The 24,106-nt window shown below is 38.9% G+C and overlaps 6 protein-coding genes and 1 pseudogene across 13 annotated transcripts; 3 read left to right on the plus strand and 4 right to left on the minus strand.

Annotated features, from left to right (window-relative positions):
* The first annotated feature begins 38 nt into the window (after positions 1-38).
* On the plus strand, positions 39-2,475 carry LOC103329739 (ATP12 protein-like protein). The gene is made up of 4 exons (XM_008232242.3): positions 39-677; positions 1,117-1,291; positions 1,683-1,960; positions 2,111-2,475. Exons 1-4 carry the CDS (start codon positions 225-227, stop codon positions 2,216-2,218), a joined length of 1,014 nt encoding a protein of 337 aa, XP_008230464.2. The 5' UTR covers positions 39-224; the 3' UTR covers positions 2,219-2,475.
* Positions 2,476-3,893: 1,418 nt separating this feature from the next.
* Positions 3,894-6,119, minus strand: SDH2-2 (succinate dehydrogenase 2-2). The gene is made up of 2 exons (XM_008232243.3): positions 5,269-6,119; positions 3,894-4,254 (listed from the first exon to the last, which is right to left on the minus strand). The coding sequence occupies exons 1-2, from the start codon at positions 5,952-5,954 to the stop codon at positions 4,077-4,079; spliced, it is 864 nt and encodes a 287-aa protein (XP_008230465.2). The 5' UTR covers positions 5,955-6,119; the 3' UTR covers positions 3,894-4,076.
* A 767-nt stretch (positions 6,120-6,886) lies between these two features.
* LOC148918047 (protein NOI4-like) lies at positions 6,887-8,021 on the plus strand. The gene is made up of 3 exons (XM_089050343.1): positions 6,887-7,062; positions 7,427-7,603; positions 7,716-8,021. Exons 1-3 carry the CDS (start codon positions 7,054-7,056, stop codon positions 7,737-7,739), a joined length of 210 nt encoding a protein of 69 aa, XP_088906469.1. The 5' UTR covers positions 6,887-7,053; the 3' UTR covers positions 7,740-8,021.
* Positions 8,022-8,197: 176 nt separating this feature from the next.
* On the minus strand, positions 8,198-9,473 carry LOC103330148 (early nodulin-like protein 21). Its single transcript, XM_008232704.3, has 2 exons — positions 8,827-9,473; positions 8,198-8,747 (listed from the first exon to the last, which is right to left on the minus strand). Exons 1-2 carry the CDS (start codon positions 9,023-9,025, stop codon positions 8,443-8,445), a joined length of 504 nt encoding a protein of 167 aa, XP_008230926.2. The 5' UTR covers positions 9,026-9,473; the 3' UTR covers positions 8,198-8,442.
* Positions 9,474-9,727: 254 nt separating this feature from the next.
* Positions 9,728-14,003, minus strand: LOC103329742 (putative membrane protein At3g27390). Its single transcript, XM_089050342.1, is given in 12 exon segments — positions 9,728-10,166; positions 10,277-10,520; positions 10,725-10,920; positions 11,106-11,244; positions 11,330-11,436; positions 11,580-11,868; positions 12,014-12,150; positions 12,239-12,250; positions 12,252-12,435; positions 12,631-12,739; positions 13,283-13,474; positions 13,587-14,003. Coding segments are annotated over 11 exon segments (1,773 nt in total). The 5' UTR covers positions 13,377-13,474; positions 13,587-14,003; the 3' UTR covers positions 9,728-9,904.
* Positions 14,004-15,117: 1,114 nt separating this feature from the next.
* LOC103344174 (uncharacterized) lies at positions 15,118-19,055 on the plus strand. 7 transcript variants are annotated; one of them, XR_016125861.1, is made up of 5 exons: positions 15,119-15,398; positions 15,828-16,880; positions 17,507-17,719; positions 18,632-18,695; positions 18,851-19,055. XR_016125861.1 is itself a non-coding variant. In XM_008247798.3 (2 exons), exon 2 carries the CDS (start codon positions 15,889-15,891, stop codon positions 16,828-16,830), a length of 942 nt encoding a protein of 313 aa, XP_008246020.1. In that variant the 5' UTR covers positions 15,119-15,398; positions 15,828-15,888; the 3' UTR covers positions 16,831-17,131. The 7 variants fall into 7 exon arrangements, 1 of the variants encoding a protein (XP_008246020.1); XR_016125862.1 differs by lacking the exon at positions 18,632-18,695 and having other exon boundaries at positions 15,118-15,398; positions 17,430-17,719; XR_016125863.1 differs by lacking the exon at positions 18,632-18,695 and having other exon boundaries at positions 15,118-15,398; positions 17,511-17,719.
* Positions 19,056-19,982: 927 nt separating this feature from the next.
* Positions 19,983-23,445, minus strand: LOC103330149 (putative ubiquitin conjugation factor E4; annotated as a pseudogene). The gene is made up of 10 exons (XR_016126121.1): positions 23,317-23,445; positions 23,022-23,107; positions 22,641-22,860; positions 22,338-22,489; positions 21,716-21,919; positions 21,504-21,616; positions 21,124-21,421; positions 20,682-21,028; positions 20,500-20,570; positions 19,983-20,392 (listed from the first exon to the last, which is right to left on the minus strand). The product of XR_016126121.1 is annotated as a putative ubiquitin conjugation factor E4 (transcript).
* Between the last annotated feature and the right edge of the window lie 661 nt (positions 23,446-24,106).

Genomic DNA, 24,106 nt, shown 5'->3' on the forward strand with positions numbered 1-24,106 from the left:
GCGCCAATGACTTGTCTGTCCCAGACCAGTTTCACCATCTGAGATGGCCCAAGGCCCAGTCTGATCTTAAATTAAGTAACTTTAAGCCAAGAATCTCATGTAGTCCAGTGCATCTTCCTCCTTTGCCCGCAACAGCAAAACCCTACTGAAAACTCACATTACGAAGCCATTTCCACCCAGCTCCAATTGAAATTGGAGAACTCTAATTCCAATCGATTTATTCAATGGCCAATTTACTGATCAACAGAACCTTAAAATCAATCGGAAACTCCAAACTAATCACAGCGCTCTCTTCTCGATCTCGCCACTTCAGCTCCATCGCCGCCGTCGAGCAGCCCCAATCCGACGGTCCATCGTCGTCCTTTAGCTTCTCGTCCGATGGCCAAGAAAACAAGAACAATAGAAACAATCAAGATGACAGCATACACATTAAGCCGTCGAGTTCGAGTTCCAAGCATGAAACGGCGTCGTCGTCGGTGACGATGCCAATGTCGTTCATGACGGGGTCAATTGTGGGAAAGAGGTTTTACAACCAAGTGACGACAAGGAAGGCTGATGATGGGAATGGATGGACTGTAATGCTTGATTATCGGACACTCAAAACGCCTTCCAAAAGGCCCCTCAAGCTTCCTACTTTAGCTCTAGCTAAGGCCATTGCTGCTGAGTGGGAATACCAGGTGTGCTGCCTTTATGCCCTATTTTCAACTTTTAGAAGCTTATTAGCTCAAATAAGTTTCACCCAAGCTTGGAAATTGTTTACTTGAATTGGGCCTTCAAGTTTGTACTAACTTAGCTCAAATGGGTTTCTCCAAATTGATTTTTTTTCTTCCCCTTGATTGTGTTTCTATATTCCTATCTAATTTGGATATTTTGCATTAGTAATAGCTCAGTTCAAATTGGTTTTTTGAAAGTTGAAAGTTACACAAGTGGGTTCCTTTCAAAATTTAACTTCTGCCCTTTATTCCTGGAGCTCTGTTCTCTAGTTTACATTAAGCTTTTTTGTGCAAGCTACTCGAACTAATGCTAGTAAAAAAGAAAAAACTTCGAGGTTGTGTGTTTTTCTTGACTTGTGTTAAGATGTTTGGTGGTTGTCTTATGAACTTTAATTATTTTTAGCAAACAGATGGGATTAGGCCCTTCACGATGCCTCTCATGAGACTGGCTTGTACTGCACTGGAAAGAGTTCCTCTCACACGGCCAAAAGTTATAGATTATTTGATGCAGAAATTTAATCAAGATTTAGTCTTCTGTCGCGCACCAGACGACAATGATCTCACAAGCGTTGTCCATGGTATGTTGTTTCTGCATTTGTCTGATTATTTCAGTTTTGAGTTATTTCACAAGCGTCATCATGTGTGTGCCTTTTATTTATTCTATTTGAGGAATACTGACGTATCATTCTGCACAATAAGTATCATTTCTTCTACATTCCTGCACACAAAGCAAGTAGAAGTGTAGTTCGTTCATTCTTGCTCTCTGAGTCTTATATACGATATTGAATTGTCAGTAAGGAAGGCTTTGATGGTTGGCATTATGTAAAGCCCAAGGAACCTTTTGTGGCATTGCTTTGCCTATTCCTTTACAGTTCCAAGCTCCAAAATTGGTGTTTTTTCCTTTAAATTAATATGAATTTCAACAACATATATTTATTGCTAATTCATAGTGCCTCAAATTTTTTGTAGAACGGCAAGTGGAGAAAATTGATCCTTTACTTGATTGGGTGAAGTCAGAATTTGGCTTCAAGCCTGTTGTGTACTCCAGCTTTTTTGGTGGGAAGCAGGAGGATGGTCTTACAAAGGCTATAGAAACCGTGCTAAAGCAAACAGATGACTGTGAATTAGCAGCAATTGATGCCATTGCATCATCAGCACACTCTCTGATAATTGCTATTGGAATTCATTGGGGGAAGTTACAGACTGAAGAAGCAATTGAGTTGATTAGGCTTGAAGAAGATTTACAGGTTCTTATTGATATACTGAACTACATGCAAACAAATATTCAAATACATACTCTCCTTCGACAACAAAATTTTGTCTGGAGATAATGGATTATGGATCACTCGCTTAACAAGCTCTTGCAAAGTTTTAAAAGCCTTCTCTTATTTTTGCAGGTGGACAGGTGGGGTTTGGTTGAAGGCGGTCATGATGTAGATTTAGCTGATCTCAAGGTACAGATCGCATCAGCTGCTGTATTCTTAGGTCTTTCAAGAAGGATTTAATCTCCATACATATTTTTTCCATTATCTTACTTTTTAAAATCTTCGTAAGAGCTAGGTCTTACGTGGTTTTTCTTAGAATGTTCACGCCGTTATAGAGATGTAGAACTCTTCCTTGTGCTGCTCAAAATTTTGTGAGCTTGTGTTGTGATCGATGAGGTGAGGTTAAATTAATGTTGTAATAATTGGCATTGGAATGTAAGTGGCAATAAAGTTTTTCACTCTCGTACAATAGGGAGTGGTAGAGCTAGTTTCTTCTATGGCCTGCCCTTTCCCACAAACCCCTCCAAACTCCTTTTTGTTGATTTCATGGAAGTAGAATACCTTGAAAATACAGTAAATTGTTTATTTTTAATGCCTCAAAAACTGTGGGAAAGAAATGCAAACGAATGCCAGGATATGGAATTATAATTCATTTATGTAGGTATGGGAAAAACTGAAAATGATATACAAGCAGCTGAAAGTTGAAATTTGGAAACGTTCACTTAAAAATTGCAGCAGGGGAAGTGGTATTTGTTATAAGAGGAAGACGATACTTGAGTTGCCAATGGCGTCATGATGGCTCTGCAAGATAACTTCTACCTGCGGATGGGTTTACTTTGAAATCCTAGATCTCACGATTTCATTAAGTCAAGGGTCTTCTCTACAACATAGCACGCATAATGGAGGCTGTTTGCTGATATCGCAATTGCAACAGGCTGTGTCGCAGTCATCGTTGCATCCTGCAGAAAAATGATGCTAAATAAAAATTACTTGAGCATGTAAATCCCATGATGCATATATCCATCAGTTATGTAACAGATTGCATACACCTCTCTGTTTCTCTCGTGACACTTTGTCTGTTTCATTACGACATGGAGAGGGTGTACGCAACTCCTGGCAGGTAAGTTTCTCTCCCAAGTTGGAGACAGAATCCCGTTCAAGTGAAAATGAAAACCCAAATGAACAAGATGAGGGAGTTTGATTAGATTACCTGTTATAGTAACATATTCATATGGCTCGAGGTCTTGAGAGTTGATGAGAAAAGGAAGGCGAGTGCTTGCTTGAACAAGCTCGGTCCTCACTTGTATAACGATCATAAAAACCAAATAGCCAGCCAGCAGCAGCAACTTCATCATTACGTCGGTTATGATATATGGGAAGATATACGACTGATATAAAGATTAGCTTCCCAGTAGGTGAAGTTTTCTCACTAGCAACTGTGTCTATTTATAGGCTTCTTAGCTGTTGAAGTTTAGGAGAGAAGAAAACCTAACCCCTTCTGAGATATGAGTCACACTAGGAAAATCTCTACTATACAAACATATATGTATGGATCATCCTATAAATGTGTGAGTGAATACAATGATTTAATCTCTGACGGATATCTATTCTAAGGGCTACAGAACAATCACAACTTCTTTGAATCGTACGAAAATTATAAAAGAAATGGCTATGACTTATTTTTCCATTTCTGGTTCCTTGTTAGGTAAGAAGAAAAATTAAAAGGTTGATATAATGAAAGTTGCAGGTATCATGAAGAAACTTCATGTGATGCAACAGCTGAACTTCATATGGTGTTTTCTGATATGCCAGAGTAGCAGCATTTCAGATTTTTGGATCAACGAAAAGCTTCTACACGCAGAAGCAGAAGGCGATAATCAGAGTCTCACAGCCGAAACCTATATATGGGACTAAGTTCTATAAATACTTATTTATAAACAAAAGCAACAGCCTTCCTTCCCAATTTATAAAAGGGATGTAAAAGATACAATCAGTTCACAAATTATTTGATCAAACCACATAATTGATGGAATCTAAAAAAATTCCCAGAAAAACTGGTCAAATGCACACACTATGATGCTTGTTAAACTCAAGACACTCAAGCACCAACTCCTAACTGGAGCTGCTTGATATGTGTGATCTGCTTTCCAGGGTTCAAACCCTTTGGGCAGGCACGAGCGCAGTTCAATATGGTATGGCAGCGATAGAGCTTGAACTCATCATTTATCGCATCCAGTCGCTCCTTTGTATATTCGTCACGACTATCACTTATCCACCTGCATAACACCACAAGAATGATTCAGGATCTAGTGTTTACCTTTACCAATGATAATGTAGAACTAGAAACAAATACTATATGCAGAGGAGAAATCCCAACTCTATGGCAAAATTCAGATTTTGGGATAGGTAGTCAAGGAACAAACATTGTTTGATAGGCATCTTATCCAAACAACATGAGATTAAGCACTGCAGTGTAAAAGCTAATAAGCCAAAATATGATATGGATTAAGCAATTGTCTCATAGTATTATTTCTCTTTTACTACTTTATATAGCAATTTTCTCATCAAATTAAAGCCTTTTGGAGATGGCAACGCGCACCCTCATCATCGCCTTCGAGAACAATCTCATTAAGCACTACAACCTAAGTCGTGAGCTCACAGACACTGCAGCTTCGAGTTAGTTTCTATCAACCTAGCTCCTCAAAACTCTTTAAAAAGACAAGAGAATAAGAACTAAAGCAATTTATTCAATCACTACTCTCAGTGCATAACTAATCAGGTAAATGCTAAAGAGAGCCACAACTGAAACGACTCTTATAGAATCTCAGTCATTCATCATTCAACACGCAAGACAGAACACTGACATTTGATAGCAGCAGCGCAAAACATGGCATGAAAATCACATTGAAAAAGAAACACTTCATTTTTCAAGAAAAAGTACTATTTTCTGTTTTCTTTTTTTAGTACAATCACAATAAAACTTCCCAATGAAAAAGATAGACAAAACTTTTTGTACCCAAACAACAAATTTACCATCAATCTTTCACATTACACATATACAAACATTAACCTAATATAGCAAGTCATCCTTGAAGAAAGATATCAAGCAACATCAGATTACAACAAATATGAAAAAGGGCAAAACTTTCATAATCACAGAAAGCAAAAAGGATACTTCCTACATCGAACATGGTGCAGTGATATAAATCAAAGAGATGATCATGCAAATATATCAATCACCAATCAATATCCCTAAAAAAATTGGGGATTGAGAGAGAGAAATGAATTACCGATTGGCGTGGAGCAAGGCGGCGGGGCCCAAATAAGACTCCGGGTTCCACCAGTAGCTGGGGCAGGATGTGCTACAGCAGGCACACAATATGCACTCGTACATCCCATCCAGCTTAGCCCTATCCTTCTTGCTCTGGCGAATCTCTTTCCCGGGCTCAGTAGGCGGGCTCTTCCTCTTCAGCCACGGCTCTATGCTCTTGTACTGATTGTAGAAGTTGGTCATGTCCACCACCAGGTCCTTTATCACAAACATGTGCGGCAACGGCGTTATCGTCGTCGCTCCGACGGAAGACGACGGCGCTATCTTCGTCAAGCAAGCGAGCCCGTTGCAGCCGTCGATGTTCATGGCGCAGGAGCCGCAGATCCCTTCGCGGCAAGATCGACGGAAGGTGAGGGTGGGGTCCATCTCGTTCTTGATCTTAATGAGGGCGTCGAGCACCATGGGCCCACACTCCTTGAGGTCGATCTCGTACTCACAGAGCTCCGGCTTCTTCGGGTTTTCTGGGTTCCACCGGTAGATTGAGAACGTTTTCAAGCTCGTCTTGTCTTGGGCCTTGAGGTCCACTTGCTGGGCCTGGACCTCCGACGCCATGCCCCGCACCACCACATACCGAAACGACGCCGCTGTCGATCTCGATGCAGATGAAACACCTGCAGCTATAGCCCTCCGTATCAACCCCGCCATTGTTGCCTTTCTGGACTCTCTAACCTTCCAGTGTTCTTCTACAGGAATACACAGACAGAGAAATGGGGAGAGAGAGAAAGAGGGAGAGGGGAGGGGCTTTGGGTCTCAGACTCTCAGGGGTATGAGAAAATGACGGAAATGCCAAAATGGGTTATAAAGCGGGAAGGCTTAGAACAGTTGAGGGTACGTTCGTAAATTTAAATGGAGGGATTAGTTCAATTCCGTGTAGTGATTGGCTGTGTATTCCGTCTTTCTGTGGTGACATGTCCGATCAGGAGCCGTTTGTTTTAGGAGTTAGCGTGGTTTGCTTATGCAGCAGTCGTTTGATTTTAATATCTGCTTTCTGAGTTTCTAGGCGCGTGTTCACCATGGAACCACAATTGGATGATTGCCACGTGGCAACTTAGATGGGCTACTCTAAGCCCCAAATGCTTGTTACGTGGGCCATTCTTTACGCCGAACCTTGAGGGTACAAATCCATTTGATGACTGGTACTGCCCGATTCAATTTATAGTCTCTTTTTTTTTTTTTTTTTTCATACAAGCGATATTGGCGGTTGTGAAATCGTATTTAGGACTTTGGTATAAAGATAAATGCTCTTAATTATTTGAGTTACATATTATAACATTTTGTTTTTTTGGAATAAACTTTTAAGTCAATAATATGTTGAATTATTGCCCAATATAATACATCCAACAATAATCAAATTTAATTTACATAGACCAATACACACCGAGCCAAACAAATTTGATATGGTGTACATTATGGTAACGTGGATAAGTTTGTTTGAAGAAGGGGTGGGAGGTGGCTAAACATAGTTAGGAAGCGATAATTGGAATTAATTAGAAGCGTCATTGAGATTATTGTTAAGAATTTGTGACAAAGCAAAGGAGGGACAGTTGGGGTACAACAACTACGTGATAACTACTAACTAACTGCTTGGGGTGACGATTTATGCCAGCCATTTGCATGGGTGTAGGCTTTAGGCTTCCTTAATACCCTCACGCCACGCCTCAGTTTTCTTCTCTGGTCATTCAATCTTTCTTTCTTATCTTCTTCCGCTGAATCCTAACATTTCGCTGCTGCGTATTGCCTGCGAATGGCATCGGTATGTTCTTTTTTCTTAATTTCCAGAATCCATAATCTTATGTATCTGCATTGAATATAGCATTGTACATATATAATTCGGATTCTAATTGTTGTTGTTATCTCTGGCCATCTTGCTCGTTTCTTTGTGATGCTTTTACGCCGAAAAATAGATTGATTGAAACCATTTGTTTCGAAGTTGATTGCGTAGGGTGGTTTAGATATAATTGATTCTTGTATCGTTATTTCTGCTGCAACAAAAAATGTGTCATTGTTGAATTGAAGTTTATGTCATATAGCAACTTTTGTCAATGGTTTTGGACTGGTTAAAATGAAGAGGGTTTCAGATTGAGATTGAGGTTAAAAATGAATGAATGGATGTGCAGCAGGATATTGGACGACCGTTGCCCAAATTTGGAGAGTGGGATGTGAATAACCCTGCATCAGCTGAAGGTTTTACTGTGATATTTACCAAAGCTAGAGACCAGAAGATGTCCAATGGGGCTCCTGGGACTGGAACACCTTCATCTAAACCAGAACCCAACTCTCAATATCCCCCAGAGGTAACAACATTCATTCATTTCAACCAAATTACCCTCACTTTGATCCATTCATTCTATTCGTTCTTCGCGTAACTCTCGGGAATTATACTTACATCGATTAATTTGACTGCAGAAAAAGTGGTTTTGCTGCATGTGAAGCTCTCCTGGCTTTGGTGGAGTGAGAATCTGAGATGTTGTAATTGGAGCATTGTGGCATATCATCACAAATTATTAATCCATCCATGCGTGCACTGCTACTTAGTCTGATGGCAAAGGACCAAGGAATTTGTGGTTTCTTTCCTTCCCTCTCTGTCTCTTTCTGTGATTGTTCCTTGTTAAACCCCCTTAATTCAATGTCCCCATATTTTTGTATAGTATAAAACATTATCTCAATTTTAGGAAAACTAAAAAATTTCAACATGACAACATGTTTTCACCATTTTTTGTATGTACATATGTATTTTGAAAGATTTGAATGATATATATGAGTTCAAGGCGTAGAGTTTCTTTCTAGCAAAGATGGCCAATTTGGATTTTACTAGCATGGCAAGATCCATCGATCGCTGTTCGTACTTTTTGTTTTTACACTTAAATTTCCTCTGCTTGAATCTAAGATGCAAAACCATCAAATTTCTGTCATGAAATAGAAGCGAGCGATCAATGCAGAACAAGAAGAAGATTAATGTACGAACCAAATTAACTAGAGCTTAAACATCGTTTGTTGGTACCTGCTACTACATAAACAAAGAATCTAGAAACTAACTAGAATATCTAAACACGGCAACAATACGACCAAATCGAATTAAACATCAATAATCAACATCCTAATTAACATTACACAAACGAATGAAACATGTCAACTAGAAGAGAAGACAAGCAACATAGGACACAACAAACTGAACAAAGACTGAGAAAACCGCAGCGCCAGAGCCAGAAGATCTGCGGTCGCTGGAAGGAGATTCCTCCAATGACATCACCTTAACGATCATGCGCTGTCCTCTCTGGCAGTGCCCAGAAGCTCCACTGATGAAATAGAAAGAGCCGGCGTGGTCTAACAGGTAAACTGTATTTCCAGTGTTGGAGAAGAAGTTGGGGCGAGTTGAATTGCATTTCTTGAACTCTTCCTCTGTCACCTCCATAACAGAGTCCTTCTTGTACTTAAAACCTGCACCAAACCACATACTTATAAAATTATGAAACAGAAAAATAGCATGAAAATGGCATGTGTTTATGCGTCTACGTACGGATGGTGTCGCCTACTAGGAACCGGTTTCCGGAGGCCCAGTCGTTGTAGATTTTGCTGTCATTAGTAGGAGGCACAACCCAATCTTTGGTTCCACCTACTTGGAACTCAAAGGCAGAGACTGAGAAATGGCCAAAACAGATGAAAATGGTCAACAAAAACAGGGTTGCTCTGACACAGTTCATGTTGCAGTTAGCCATATTGGGCAGCTTTTTCAACACAGAAGCTCTCGGTAGTCTCAAGGAGACGATGGAGACGATGAATATCAGAGTGCAACAACTAACTGCAGGCGATGTGAGATAGTCTGAGGTGGAAATGGGGTTAATATAGTAGCTGTGGGAGAGTTAGTTGCTACACTAACATAGGTAGTGGGAGGTTACGTGACCTGAGAAGCTGGGGCTTGCTTTGACATGGTCAATTACTAATTGGAATTTCTTTTATCTTTTTATCTTTTGGTGAGCTAACTTTTAAGTTTGCACGTTCAGAATTATGGTGGATCATGGGTCGTGACTTGAATAAACTTGAACATGGTGTGAAAATCAAAGGTTCTTAATCCCGGATAGCTTACTTCTTTTTTTGGTTACATTGGGAGAAAAGAAACCAAGATTTCGGTCCTGGGTGCCCAGCAGGGGGGAAGAAGAGGAGGGGGGCGGGGGGGACAACCACTGTGGTAACCCTGCTTCAAGTTCTGTATTTGTTGAGTTTAGTGATTCTGGAGCATTTACTGTGTTGTTGGTTCAGTGTCAGATCCAAAACCAGCAGGTGATAAATGAAATTTTGACGGAGAGAAAATTAAGCTGCATAAGTTTATATATAGAATAGAAGCCTTGATATGACAAGCAAAGCACGGATGAGAGCGTTTGTAGAGGTTAGGAGTCAAGGCAATTGTAAGGTATCATATCAGATCCACCAACAACATTCATCTCTTTGCAATTGCAATCATATTTGTATACAGTATATCGATAAATACATTCTTCTAGGTTAACTACCCTTTGCAGAATGAACAAAAACAATCCCTAAAAAAACCCAATAAGAAGAAAAAAAAGAGAGGAAACAAAGGCTACTTTTAACATATTTCATTATGTGATTGTCACATCATTTACGACTGTTTGTGATTCTGAATCATACCCATGATTGCTTGTTTTGTTTGTAAAACTAAAAGATTTCTGGCTGAACAATCGGGCAAAGGCACTCTTTGATCTTGGAATTGTTTTTGGTCCATCGGTTGGTTTGGTGCTACCATCATTCTGGGCAAGATCATCAGATATGGCATTCACAAGATTCTCAAATCGACGCCTAAAAGTTGGGTACCTTGAGATAGACTTAGTGATACCTTGGAGCCTACATGACATGAGAAATAGGATAAATCACAAAATAGAGAACCAGAGAAAAGAGGGAAAGGGGAAAAAAATTTGGAAGATCCTGTAATATAAGCAAAATTGCATGACTACCTTCGAGCAAATGCATCAAGTTCAGCCTGTTTACGCTCAGATTCAGGTGGTGAGACAATGTTTGAGTTTTTCGACCTCAAAGGATCACCATTCAACAGAACTAACATGCAAAGGTAGGCCTCTTCTGCTTCAGAAAGGTTTTCTGCTTTTATCTGGTCCTTGATGATCAACAACGGATTGAAAAACCAATCAAAGAATGTTTCTTTTGGTCTGTTTGAACTAGTCAACTCAGTAACATTGTCACCTACATCAATAAGGTACAAACTTAGTCATCAGTTGTGAGAGTATTAAATGAAACTTTGTAAAACAACAGAAGTTTGGAGAAACCAATCAAAGAGAGTGTTTGTTTGGTCTATTTTTGCTAGTTATCTCAGTATAGAATTCTATAAAACAAAATTACACAAGTTAACTGGTAAGAGTGTTGAGGGGGAAAAAAAATTTGACTTACTTAACAATATGCCCACCGAATTGGCTTTTGCAGATCGCAGAAGTGCTTGAAGAAGACAATAAGCTGGTAAGCCAATGCTTATAACTCTGCTACCTTTACTGGACTTGGCATCTTCAATGTCTTGAAGTGTTATTATTCCTTCAGAAACCATGATTTCCCCGTGATGTTTACACTCCTTAAATAAGCTATCCATTAGCTACACAAGCCATGAAAGTTGTTCATCAGCACCTAAACCATAAACTAAATAGGATGTGTTCTAGGCAGTCAAAATTGTACACTTTAGTCCATGCATCATCCAACACATACAGATAATATGCAAACTTGATTCCAGTACGAAGCAGCCATTAAGGCTAAACATAACACATAACACATGCACCATACCTCAAGGGGCTTCAACTCTAAGATAGGATTAGTGAATGAAACCGAGCGGGAGGGAACACTTCGGAAGGAGCCGGGCCTTGAGAAAGAGGGTCCACGAGAATTTGTTCGGACCAATTTGGCCTTCTTTCGGTAGTTTGGCCTGTCATTACAATAAATCAATTAAATAATGTCAAAGTGCACGAACCCCATATCAAAACCTTAGACTTTAGAGTCTTGACTATAACCTTGGAAAGCAGGATCCTTCTGCCATGTCAAGGATATCGTTGCTGTATTCATCATATATGGACAAGGATGCAATGATATAGCATAGCCCCAGCCAAAATGAGGACTCCTGTAACCCAAAGGTCATACAATCTCTTAATACTTACGATCTACATGACAAGGACTTAACCAAAAATATCTGAATATACACAGAGAGATACATGCAAGTAACATCAAACAAGTTCGGTAGAGAAAAATTGAGCACAGAATAACCTGATAAACAACCACTCCAGCAAAAGCACCTAGAAAGATACTGGCCACCATTGATCCCAGCACTGCCCCTACAACAGCCAACGGCCAGAGTAGGATAGCAAGACCAGCAAATGGAACACATATTGTTTCCAAGAAAGGGCCCTCCCGACCTATAAGGTCATGAAACAAACGATGCCACCCCTTGAAGAGCATGTATGGGGATTTGCATAGGGCAATAAATGAGATCACCGGCATATCAACCATGAAACCAAGGACTGATATTATAACAGCCCCAGGAAGATATAGCACCCTGCAAGAAAGTTGGAAAGTTTTCTGGTGAGAAACAAGGAATGATCATGAGATAAACTGCTGGACCACAAAAGCAAACCACATGAAACTGAAATGAAAAAGAAACTTATCATGCAGTTCATCCCTAACTTCCTGGATTAACATACCGGATCTCATAATATTTTGCATCTGGAGGACCTTGTTCTCTCAGGTCATCCATAACCGAGAAGTATGTGTGGTAACAAACATCCCCAAAATCCCTCACAACAGTGAAGCACCCTTGGATGGTGCTCCAAGTTCCATCCTGCAAAATGTTGTGAAAGAAAAATCTCCATAATGGGGCGGAGAAGAGCAAACATAATTTATAACCAACTTGAAAATTGAAGACATACGTAAAAGCAGTGGATACAATTGATTGGTCTTCCCTTCTCCAACAGCTTGAAAAGTTTCCATTACTGGTGAAAGAAAGCCATATGCTGCTCCACCCACAATACTTCCAACAATTCCAACGACTGGCCACGAGATCAATTGGACGGGGAGTACAAATATGCAGACAACAATCTTCAGAGCTGGCCCATATCGTTTAGCTCTGCTCATTTTACAAAACGAATACATAAATAATTAAAAAAGAAGAATCACAAGAACGGTTTATTCTTTTGTTGCTTTAACACAACATGAGAACGAGATTCCCAACCCCTCCTCCCAAAGTAGCCGGAGAGAGAGAGAGAGAGAGAGAGAGAGAGATTACTAATGAAACAAAGAACAATGAGGCCAAGGGACGTACCTAAACATGCAATAATAAGTCCAGAGAAAGTGTACCGGCCAAAGACCCAATATGATAGCCGAGTTTCCAATTGTCATGATAAGGCAAATTAATGGGCAGAACAGAATACCTGAAATAATACTGTGATGTTAGATTTGACGTGTTTTCCTTAAGTCATACTCCTTCAAGCAATGTGTCTTAACTAAACAATCCACTCCTAGTTACAACGTTAACAACCCATTTCAAGATAGCAAGCAAGCAAAATTCAAAAATGATACTCGAGGCACAGACTTGTTATTGTACATAGTGGATGAAATCTTATCTCTTCAGACATGGTAATAAAGATAGAAATGTTCTGCAAAAGAAAACCAAACCACTGCCAGGCCCGGCATCAGCAGAAAACAATAATTCGGCAAATGGGAAATGAAAGTGTTTTATTGGATCACAGGTTCAACGCCAGATGGAGAGGTTACATTAAGCACAAATAAAATTATGGAATGACAGTATTGTGTCCTAAACTGTTTTGTAAAAACAATAAAATCCTTGTTTCCAAAATATTATCAATTTCCCATCAGAAATTAGAACCTAATATAACCACATAATCAGTTTTGAGTTAACCAGAAATACCAACTAGCACAAGAAAAAGGAAACAAAGGACAAAACTGATATTTACCTTTAAAGTTGCCAAGAAGGAGAAGGCCAATGAAGTAAGGTAGAAAACAGATAAAGTTCCACAAAGAAGCCAACACCCCCTTTGGGGGTTCCATATCTCCCTCCTTACTTCTTAGAACTCAGACTCCTCGCCCAACCAGATCTCCCAAAGTCAATAGAAACAAACCCACCTCATATTCAACTCGAATTCAGCCTGCAAACAGTAAAAATCTCGTTTTTAGTGGCATAAAGAGCAGAAAACCAGAAACTACACAACGCAGGTACACGACAAGTGAATATGCCGCAAACCCATATCAGAAACTTACTCAAAATCATTGATTTATTCTTCTTCTGGCACCAAACGACTAAGACGGACTAAAGGTGGAGGGTCTCTTTCTTCTTCAAGTTTCAATTTTTAAACGTTGGAGTTTTGAATTGGATTGAAAATTTAATCTTTCTTAAGAAAAAAACATCACACGTTTGTGATTTGCGAAACGATTAGAAGGCAGTTAAAAAACGGTTTTACGTCGCCAAAGAGGTGGGAGGATTGGGAGCGGAAGCGGTTACTATCCAAGAATCAGGAGCCAAAGGATGCTTAAGCCATTTTGTTCTCTGTCTGGTGTTTTCACTTGGAAGCAAAGCAACTTGGGTTCCCTAGTTTTGCCAACCACAATAAAAAAATTGCACAAGGAACAGAGCTCGCAGTTGGATATTTGCAAAAGTAATTGACAACTTTAAATAAATAAAAAATGGAGACTGAGACACATTGGAATATTTTTTTGGAGATTTTATTGTATTTATTATCTTGACAACCTCTCTCCAGGCTCCACACAGTCACTACAAAGCATGTGATTATTTTGCTAGGAAGTAGCAATAATGTTGTTTTTCCAATTGATCTTAGTTGTCACTTAACAAAACGAGCGTCTGTCAAATATTTCAGTTGCTATAGGTTTCCGTGCTAATTAGACGTTTCTCTTTTAATTTACTTTATTTTTGAGGTCGTTGCCAATCAGGGCAAAATGATCTGGACTTATCTGGACTCTGCTCAGGTGTTCCCAGACTCTGGTAAACTCGGGCTTGGGCTTTCTTGCAAGTTGAGATGAGATGAAATTTAGAAAATCTGAGGATTTAATGATATTATCTCTTTTATGGAGATAATATCTTAATTAAATGATATTATCTCTTTTATGGAGATAATATGAGATAATGACATTATCTTCTCTTTATTAGGATAATAAATTAATGATATTATCTTATTAAATAAAGATAATATCATGTTAATTAGATATTTACTTATGAAAATTGAGTCAATAAATCTAGGGACGCATAATTGCAATGGAACCATGATTAGTGTAGAACTAACATTATATAAGGCTTTGGGCTGGGCTTTTGTGTAATGGGTTTTTTCAACATCTAAATAAGAAGAACTCATTATTTTCAATTTGGCATTCTTTGTCTTTGTAAAATAATTCAAATTTGCTCCCAAAATTTTTAAAAAATCACTTATGACCCTAAACGGACACTAAATATCCAATTATTCGAAAGATATAAAATGTATTAAAAAAGGAGCATGGACTAAAGAGAGAGAATGTGATGTTTGGGTGAGAGACGATAGGCTTACAGATTAGATGTGGGCTTATATAGTATCAATTAGGGTTTTCTGCAGAGTTACGAAACTACCCTTTGTCATTTACTATTCTTGCTTAAATTCCGGTTCGTCAACACGCGACTCCAACTCGTTTTTCCTATGCATTTGTTATCATCTTGACCGTCCAAATTTATCTAGCGATCACGAATGTGCCACGTCATTTAAGTGTTTTAATCCATCAGATAAAACTCCTTGCAGTGTTACAGTCGACAACTCCCTTCCCTCCTCCCTCATCTTCCTCCCTCTCACTTCAGACCCAAAAAAAAAATATATATCTTCCTCCCTCTCACCGACATCCCTTCACATTTCTCCTCTGCCTCACCAAAATCAAATCAAATTAAGATTGAACCATGACATACACATGCAGTATGCAACAAATATAAATCCTACATAACAAACCCTAAATTAACCTATCTCTCTCTCTCTCTCTCTCTCTGCATTATCACGAAGAAAAGCAAGCAAACAGTATCTATCTCGATCGGCTCCGCACGTAAGTTTTTCATTCATCAATCTGTCGAATGCTTAATTTGCTTTACTTTTGTTTGTTGTTTCCGTGAATTCATCACCTCTACTTGCTTTGTTTGTTTGTTGTTTCCGTAAATATACATCTAAATTAAATCCTCATTTGATTTTCGTTGTTAACTCGATCGACTGCACACTAATTTAGGTTTAAAATTCGTGCCTCCAGTCCACCCTTACTTAAGCTACCTTACCCAGGCAATTAACAAATTAAATATACTTCTTTTCCTATTACATTCCTTGTTGGAGAAGGATATTATATTCCTTGTTGGAGAAGGATAGGGATTGTCATCCTCATTGATTTAGGGATAGTTAACTACAAATATATATATACAGATACACATACATACAACACCTTCAGGTTGGATTTGAGTCTGACAACGACTCCTACGTACTACAGGTCATCATTACAGGCTGCTTGCTGATAGTGATACACCCACCCACCAACCAAGGCACAAAGCATGAGCAGCATATTAGCTGCTGCCCAGTTATACGCACGGAGAAGGGGCACCTCAGCTGCTGCTTCCGAAATACAGAGCATCAGCAGCTCAACTGGTGCTTCCGAGTACTGTTTTTTATATACCGGTGTGAATCAAAAAGAAGATGTAAGAATCTCATTAGACTCAATTCCCAGGGACAGTTTCAAAATCTGTATAGATTATCAAAAGATAACTCGAGTCTTCCTTTATATTGCTGGTGAGCATCGTCGAGTAGAACTTCCTTATGCTTCTACATATCACCTCCTTGCTGAGAGGAGTTTCTATGTCCCTATGCGTGATGTCAAGCAATTTTCATCAAGGCCTAAATGGACGCATGTCTTGGCTTATCATCTTTCCAAGATGGGTGTCCCACAAGGTGCGCAGCCAGCTCTCATTGTAAGAATACTTGACTACATTGAAGAGGCCGACAACCACAGCGTTGAGTTGCCAATTCTTGTGCATATTGTGGATGCCACTTATCACTATCTGAAGTCGGACCACAACAACGACATCCTTGATAGGGTTATGAGGCAATCCTCGGAAGCATACAGGGCCATGCTTATTCCTGCAGCTCAATCATCCATTCAGGGCTTGGAGAATGTGAGGCTTGATGATCCTACTTTGGCCCCGTTGTCCTCATGTATTATTTGTATGGAGGGCCTCCTCCTTGATCATCATGATGATCATCACTCTGATCATATTAATGCCGTCCCTGCTTCTCAAGATGATCATCATGATCAAGATCAAGGTCAAGGGGTTGATTGTCGCCATCCACCAAGGACGATCAAACGCTTGCCCTGCTTACACCAATTTCACGAAGATTGCATCGTCCCGTGGCTGCAGATCAATCACTTGTGTCCCCTGTGCCGATACCCGCTGGAAGTGCGCGAGTCATCAAAACCCAAACGAAGGAGATTATCATGAAATAATGAAAGAAGACCTGCAGCCATGATGCTCAGCTGGAACAATATATGGTAAGAAGTTAAATAATTGCTGTATTAGCTACGGACCTGGTTATTTCTATTTCTTTATTTTGAGGGGAGGGTTTTCATATCCTATCCTAGTGATTATGCTGCTCATCAATGAGAAAACAATGTACTACTGCTACTGGTTTTCTAAGTTGCATTAGCGGATTTGTCTTGTTTAACTATTTGCGCATTTAAGCCTGAGAAAAGTAAACAATCTTAAGAATTATAAATAATATATGGTTTTCCGAGCAAAATAATTTCATGTCTAAGGTGGTGTCCTCCTAATTATAGTCTAAAAGTTCTTCATTCTTTTCTTTTCTTTTCTGGTTGTTTGGTTTTCCTGCGACTTATATTCCTTCATGTTTTCCTATAAAGACTGTAAAATCATGAAGAAACTTGTAGCGTGCAAAAGAATTAAGTTAAAACTGATAATACTTATTTGTTTTCTTCCCCCTCGTTGTCTATGTAGTTGCTGTCGATCTTGAGTATAATCCTAACACAAGATCAAAAGAATGCCTCCTAGTACAGAGCCTGAACTGATTGGGCTCTTTGCAGGGAGAGATAACATAGCTATTTACCCCAAATTTTGCGGGGATAGATCAGAATGATATACATACCTTGGTTTTCCTTAGGCAGAAGCTGGCTTGATTAGTATGTTCTCTTCGGGATCATAAAATCAACATGCATGTGGGAACATTGTACCTGGTATTCCTCTTCTAGAGGCTTGGCAAGCTGTGTGCACAGGAGCATCATATACTCATATCATCAAAGTCTTTAGAAGAAAGAAGAGTGGAGTTTGGAGTTGAGACTGAAGGTTATTAGTCTTACACCTCCCAAATATTAAGGTACTTCATTCGTATTATCAACTACTTTTACAAAAGTTGTGAATCTTTAAGAAGGAAAATCATATCCATTCTCAAAGTAATGGATATTTTGTAGTTTCCTGAGTGTATGCGTCAATATATATATATATATATATATATATATGCCTGCACACACGTGTGTATGAGATAGAGAGAGAATCAGGGAGATGGAGATGAGCTTGCTTAAGGCCTATGTGAAAATATTGAGTGGATGAGTAATAATACCTTATACCTAAATAACTTTGTATTTCCAAGGTATCCGTTAGATTCTATATTTTTATATGTTTTCCACGGCATTGATCGATCGACCGATCTGGTTGGACCTTTAATAACAGCACATTACTTTGAATGCAATCAAAAAGCAGCAGCCTCGAGAACTAAATTGTGATCCAAGAAATTCACTTCAACCCGATATATTGGGATCAATTATAGCATTATATAATAGAAAATAAATAAATTAAAAATGATAAAACAGATGAGTTTGAGTGTAGTTAACTCGATGTTATACCTCTGGGATCAGAGTTTAGTGGTACTAACTACAGATTAATTAACTACTAGATTAGTGAGAGCTATATGTAATCTCTCTGTTGTCACTTTTATTTTATAACAAGCATGCATTTCCCAGCTAAAGGCCTTCCTTTAATGATTTTATTTTTATGTCAAAACGTGATCCTATTTTTCCTATTCCTATACGTATATAAATTAAATATTATTATTTACATATGCCCTGCCCAGATGATCATACCCAGCCTCCCTCTCAGTGATCGCTTGTTAATTCTTATAGACACACATCATCGATCTCTGCTTAGATTCAATACGTAGGAAACTAAAATGTTAAACGTTGTGCTAATCGGCCTGAGTGAATGCTAATTGGACACATCTCTTTGTCTTAAGTTTGGCTATACTTCTCTGTGTTCTTGAAGGATTTGCTCTCTAAAAGCTGTTCTAGCAGTAACAGGTGCGTGTGGTTTGTGTTGTAATAACTTTTATCCCCTAGATTTTCTATGAATCATCATTGAATGAGCGGAACTGGATTTATGTGCTTCATTGATTATTTTTCTCCTTTCCTGCTTACTTCTGTTGTATGATTCTTATGTTATGTTACGTGTTCAGGCTATTGAGGTGTGGTCTGTGGAATGGATCCAGGCTATCAAGTTCATGGATGGAAACTGCACAGGTTGAATGTACCTTGTTCAATGAAGAGATTTTAGCGATTAAATTTATGACTGAATCTATCGAGTTAATATGCGAGCACATATCGATCACCAATAAGGTTTCTACTATTAATCACTAATTTCAAAGATTATCTTTTTGCTGAGGATTGTTGTGAATAAACTCTACGCATACGGAGTGACATGGAACCTCTCCACCACCTCGCTAGGTAACTAAGAAAGTGTGTTTTCTTTACCTTTTTTTTTTAATTTATAATTTTTATTAAAGGCCAAAGGCCAATGACTTTATTCATCAATAGAATGTAAAGAACGCAAACCAGCTAGGCCCCTCTTCCATCCAGTAACATATCTCATTACAACGGCCAGTGACTTTATTCATAGTGCCATACTTTTCGGTCTTTAGCCATACCTCTTATCAACATAATAGATAAAATAGTTGCAGCATGATGGGCCAAAAAACATCCGTTCACCTGATGGTGTCAAAAAGATCGCATAATTTAGAATTAATGGGAATAGTTGGAGAGGAAGAGATCATGAGCGTAGTTGGTGTCGGTAGCCACCTATCAACATAAACACCCACTGACTCACCCCTTCCAATTCTCCAGGGGGAGGCCCTTCTTCAACAAATCTCACCCCCTTATCACACTACACCATAAATATGAGGAACCTTGACCTGCATATACTTCCAAAAAACTTCTCCTGGTACAGTACTTTGCTCGCATTAATTGAGAAATAAGAGAATGTGGTTCCGTATGAATTTTCCCTGCCATTTTAGCCAACATGGCTTGGTAAAAAGCTTGCATATCTCTAAACCCCAAACCCTTAGCCCTCCCCATATGTGTCCACCACTTTAGCGAATGAATTTTCTTTAATGTTTATTGCTTTGTAAACTATTTAAATTTTCATCTTTTTATTTTATAGGGGCTTTATTGGTATGGACATTATGCATTAGGATTCATCATCAGGCTGGGTTGGTTCGGCCCAGTCTTAAACTTGATATTTTCTAGTTAGTCTCCCAGCATTACCAAACATGTAAAAATAATCTTCCATTCTCCAACCCTTAGAAAAATCCATGAAAAAATAATTTCCGATCAAATCTTTTCCGCTAACCAAACGGAGCATCAAGAATAAGTCATCGTTTTATCTACAAGACAAGTAGAACATTATATATGATCATTGGCGGGCTAAATAAAATATTATAATATATTAAAGTTAGAATAACCTATTGGAGAATTCCTCCACTGTTACTTTCCACCAAAGGCTATAAATCTTAATCATCCCCTATTATATTAACCTTATATCCTCCTAATCAATTAGCATTTCGCTAGTTGTGGTCTGTCTGGTTACCTTGCTGCTCTGCATGCTTAGGTCTTCCCCGCGCATCTTCAATTCTTGGGACCTAATGTACTCTTGTATTCTTCCCTTCAATTCATTGCTGGTATAGCATGTCCGCCGTTAGATGGGAGCAGTTGAACGGATCCGACTGCAAATCACATGAAGTACATAAATTAGCACACAATAGGAGATACATTTCATAAGATCAAGATTAATTAGCAGTGTTGATGATGTCCATTATCGCTAAGAAGATGCCTTTGGATGACAGGTCGGTCTACCGTGATTCTTGAAGAAGGCAAGATAACTGGATCCTTCATGAAAGTGTACTGCAAGAAAGGAAATTCAAATATTTATAATCTTTTTTTTTGGTCTGAAAATATTTATAATCAAAGCCGCGTTCCAACCTATCTACCTACCCACAAACACAAAAAACATACTTGAATTGGATCAAGGAATTCATCTGGTGTGTCCCCGAGAGCAGCTTCAGTGTCCATGGCCTCAGAAGCAGCGACTTTGGCTTTGGCACCAAGCTCAATAAATTCCTGTATGACCCTCCCATCTTCTCCAATTCTCCTTAGGACATCCGCTGCAGCACTAAACAACTGGAGAAGTATCCAATGACATCCGTTTGCTTCCATTCAAACATAATGATATTCTTGGAAAACAACTAGAAACCAGAATAACAATAATTGCATAGAACTAGGAAAGGAGCTGTAATCTCTTCTGTAGTAAATGCCAGCATACTCACATCCTCATTTGCTAACTTCATATCAATTCGGATAATCTTGAAACACAAGTATTCATTTGGTTAGCTACTCTTAATTCATGAAAATAACAATGCGGTGGTTGTTGTTTGGGCTGAGGGAAGATGAAACTGACATTCTCTTGAGAATGGAATAGGCGGGTCCTCTCCTGCCTCTCTTGAGCAGGGTTGCGTTCCCATTCTGCAGTGTTTGACATCTCAGCTTCTAGTTGTTTGAGTTCAAGAATTTTGCTAAGAATTTCATCCAGAAGATAGATGCTATCATTGATCAAGGAGTTTAAGAAATTCAAGTAAACACCCTTCTCCTCTTCCCTAGCAATCTGGAACCAGTGAACTCGATGTCGACATATAGCTTCAAGAGATTCCTCACAAGATACTCAAGAGACAGTTGATGCCTTCGTAACAGATGATCCACTGCAGATGCAATGCAAAAATAAATGCCTAATTGTCATTTCAAAATCAAAGGATGAGATAAAAAATGGAGACATTAAACCACCTTCTGCAAGGCATCCAGCAGTTCAGGACCTCAACCATCTTTGCTCTTAGATAAGGGTTCCTGATATATTCTGGACTTGCCATGGACATTATAATGTAATTCATAAAATCATCCTGCACAGGAAAAAAAAAAAAAAAGAAGAAGAAGAAGAAGAAGATAAAGCCTATGGGAAGTATGAAGGGAATATTTTTGGATAAGTGTAACAATCCTACCAATAAGACCCCATCCAAAGCTTTGGGAATCCGGGGCGCAAATATAAGCAATTCCATGGCATCTTCCACAAAATGCTCTGGCATAGGAGCAAACTCCGTAGGGCAAGTTGAGGGCAGAGGCATTTTAAATCCGCCAAACAAGCAAACTAGCCACACCACCATCAATCGATAGAAAGAAAAAGCACTCTGTATAAGTGTAGCATCCTGAAGACAAGAATCAGACTTAACGATCTGTAATGGAAATCAAAATAAGGCTACTAAAAAGTAATAACCAACATACACATCAGATGAATAAAGTGCATATGATACATTTTATTGATGAAAGCATTTTTTATCCTTTCATTAAACTTGAGCCTAGAACCACCATAGAAAGGCTTCCTTAAAAACAATGCAAATGTCGAGGACTAGAATGGACACCCAACCATCAGTCAACTATAATATGATTAGCACTTAATAGGTCTCCATGCCTCAACACCCGTTCGAAAATAAAGACAAGGTTAAGTCTAAAAGGTTAGGGAAACCACGTATAACCTCACAAGAACTTAAAAAAAAGTGTATGACCCCACAATATGCACATGCACACACACACAAACACAAATGAGCTCACAGAGTTCGGACATACCCTTAGTATCTGAGCTTCATAATTAACAAAGCTTTTCCTGTGAATACAACTCCATTTCTTTCTCAAGGCGAGCTATATCCATCTCTAATTGTACTGGCCTTGCATGTCTTTGAGTGTGGAGAGAGTAGAGTGTCTTCAGACCTTGAAATATCCTGGATTAAGTATTTTTAACATATAAGTTTTCCACCCATCATTTACATATAACAATTTGTAAAGAAAAACAAAGTTCATGAAGTACACCAATTGCCTAAATCATGAAATAGCACGCAGTAAGATGTTACTAAGCAAACCCAGATTGAGCACCCTTGCAGTCATGAAGAAGCATTCACAAATAAATGAATATTTAGCTTTTTCATTGCTTGGGTTCACGTTGACACTATTTCCAGAACTGGTGGCTTCTTGAGATTGTAAAAGGCGATTTTCACCATCACCATTGTGTCTAGAGTCATCAGGATTCCCCATATTATCTTTGTTAATCCATTCAGTAACTTCTTCAGATGATGCATGTAGCGTAGTCAACCCTCTAATATAGGCCATAAACAATGGTTAGCATTTGCAAAATCTTGACAAGAGATCAGAAGAGAAAATATATTTCCGCTAATCAAAAAGTCCTCCCCTTAACTCCAGACGGTTACTGTAAAATACATATTTTGGATCCATTTTGTCCCTTTTTGTTAAGTTTGCATCTGAAAACGGCTCTCACTGAGACGAAGCATGACAGCACTGAGATTGACAAACATGCCTGAACTTGCACGTGAAAGAGGATCTACCTGACCATAGTTACAAATGAGTAAATGTTTATAACATACGAGTCCAAAAAAATTCTCACTAAAAATTGACAAGAGATAAATCACTAGGAAAAGGTTTCAGGCAAGACCAAAAAATAAATAATTGTTTGGCTTGTAGTTTTACTGGCCATAGTCACAATCTTGTCACAAGCGACATCATTATTTTCACCTCAAATGATCAAAGGAAATACCTGAATATGAGCCCTTGATGAGTTTTTATTGATCACCTCTGCAAGATACTCAAGAACATTCTCACGGGTGTCTGCATTTTTCAGAAGTACGAGAAGAACTTCGGCAAGGCCATCATATATATTAGTCATGACTGTCTTAATTGTGGTGAATGAAGAGAGCAGATCAGCTGGTCACCGAGTTGAGGCTTCTGAAAAGCACTGCTGCCTGGTGTAATCATTCAATTAAGAAACCTTGTTGGAAAGTAATCAATACCTGATTCTAAGGCAACTAGGATAGGAAAACTTTCTTTGTAATTGTTTGACTTTTCCTAGAATTGCTGTACAATTCTTTTCCTAGTTAGGCTGTGTATATTTTCCTAGTTAGGCTTGCGTTCTCCCCGTATAAGAATATTGTACAATCAATAGAATTATTATTCCGGCACAATATCTTCTATACCAATTTTACATGGTATCAGAGCAGGAGAAACCCTAGCTCTTGTGTTTTTTCTTTTGCCGTTCTCTTTAAGCAGCAATTTAGATAATTTTTCTTGTTTCGCAACTTCTCCATGGGAGACGATGAGCAGAGCAAGCCTACGAAGAGAGATGGAGGTTATGGTGCCTCCAAGGATGGTGGTGCAAATGATGCCAACAATCCTTTTTTTGTTCATCACAGTGACCATCCGGGCATGGTACTTGTTCCCAAACTCCTTAATGGAGATAATTACACAACGTGGTGCCGGTCAATTCGCTTATCCCTTGGCGCAAAAAATAAGCTAAGGTTCGTTGAAGGGACCGTGCAAATACCGTCCGA

The sequence above is a fragment of the Prunus mume genome, linkage group LG4 (genome assembly GCF_029339155.1).
Source record: "Prunus mume cultivar Tortuosa linkage group LG4, ASM2933915v1, whole genome shotgun sequence".
Taxonomy (NCBI): Eukaryota; Viridiplantae; Streptophyta; class Magnoliopsida; order Rosales; family Rosaceae; genus Prunus; species Prunus mume.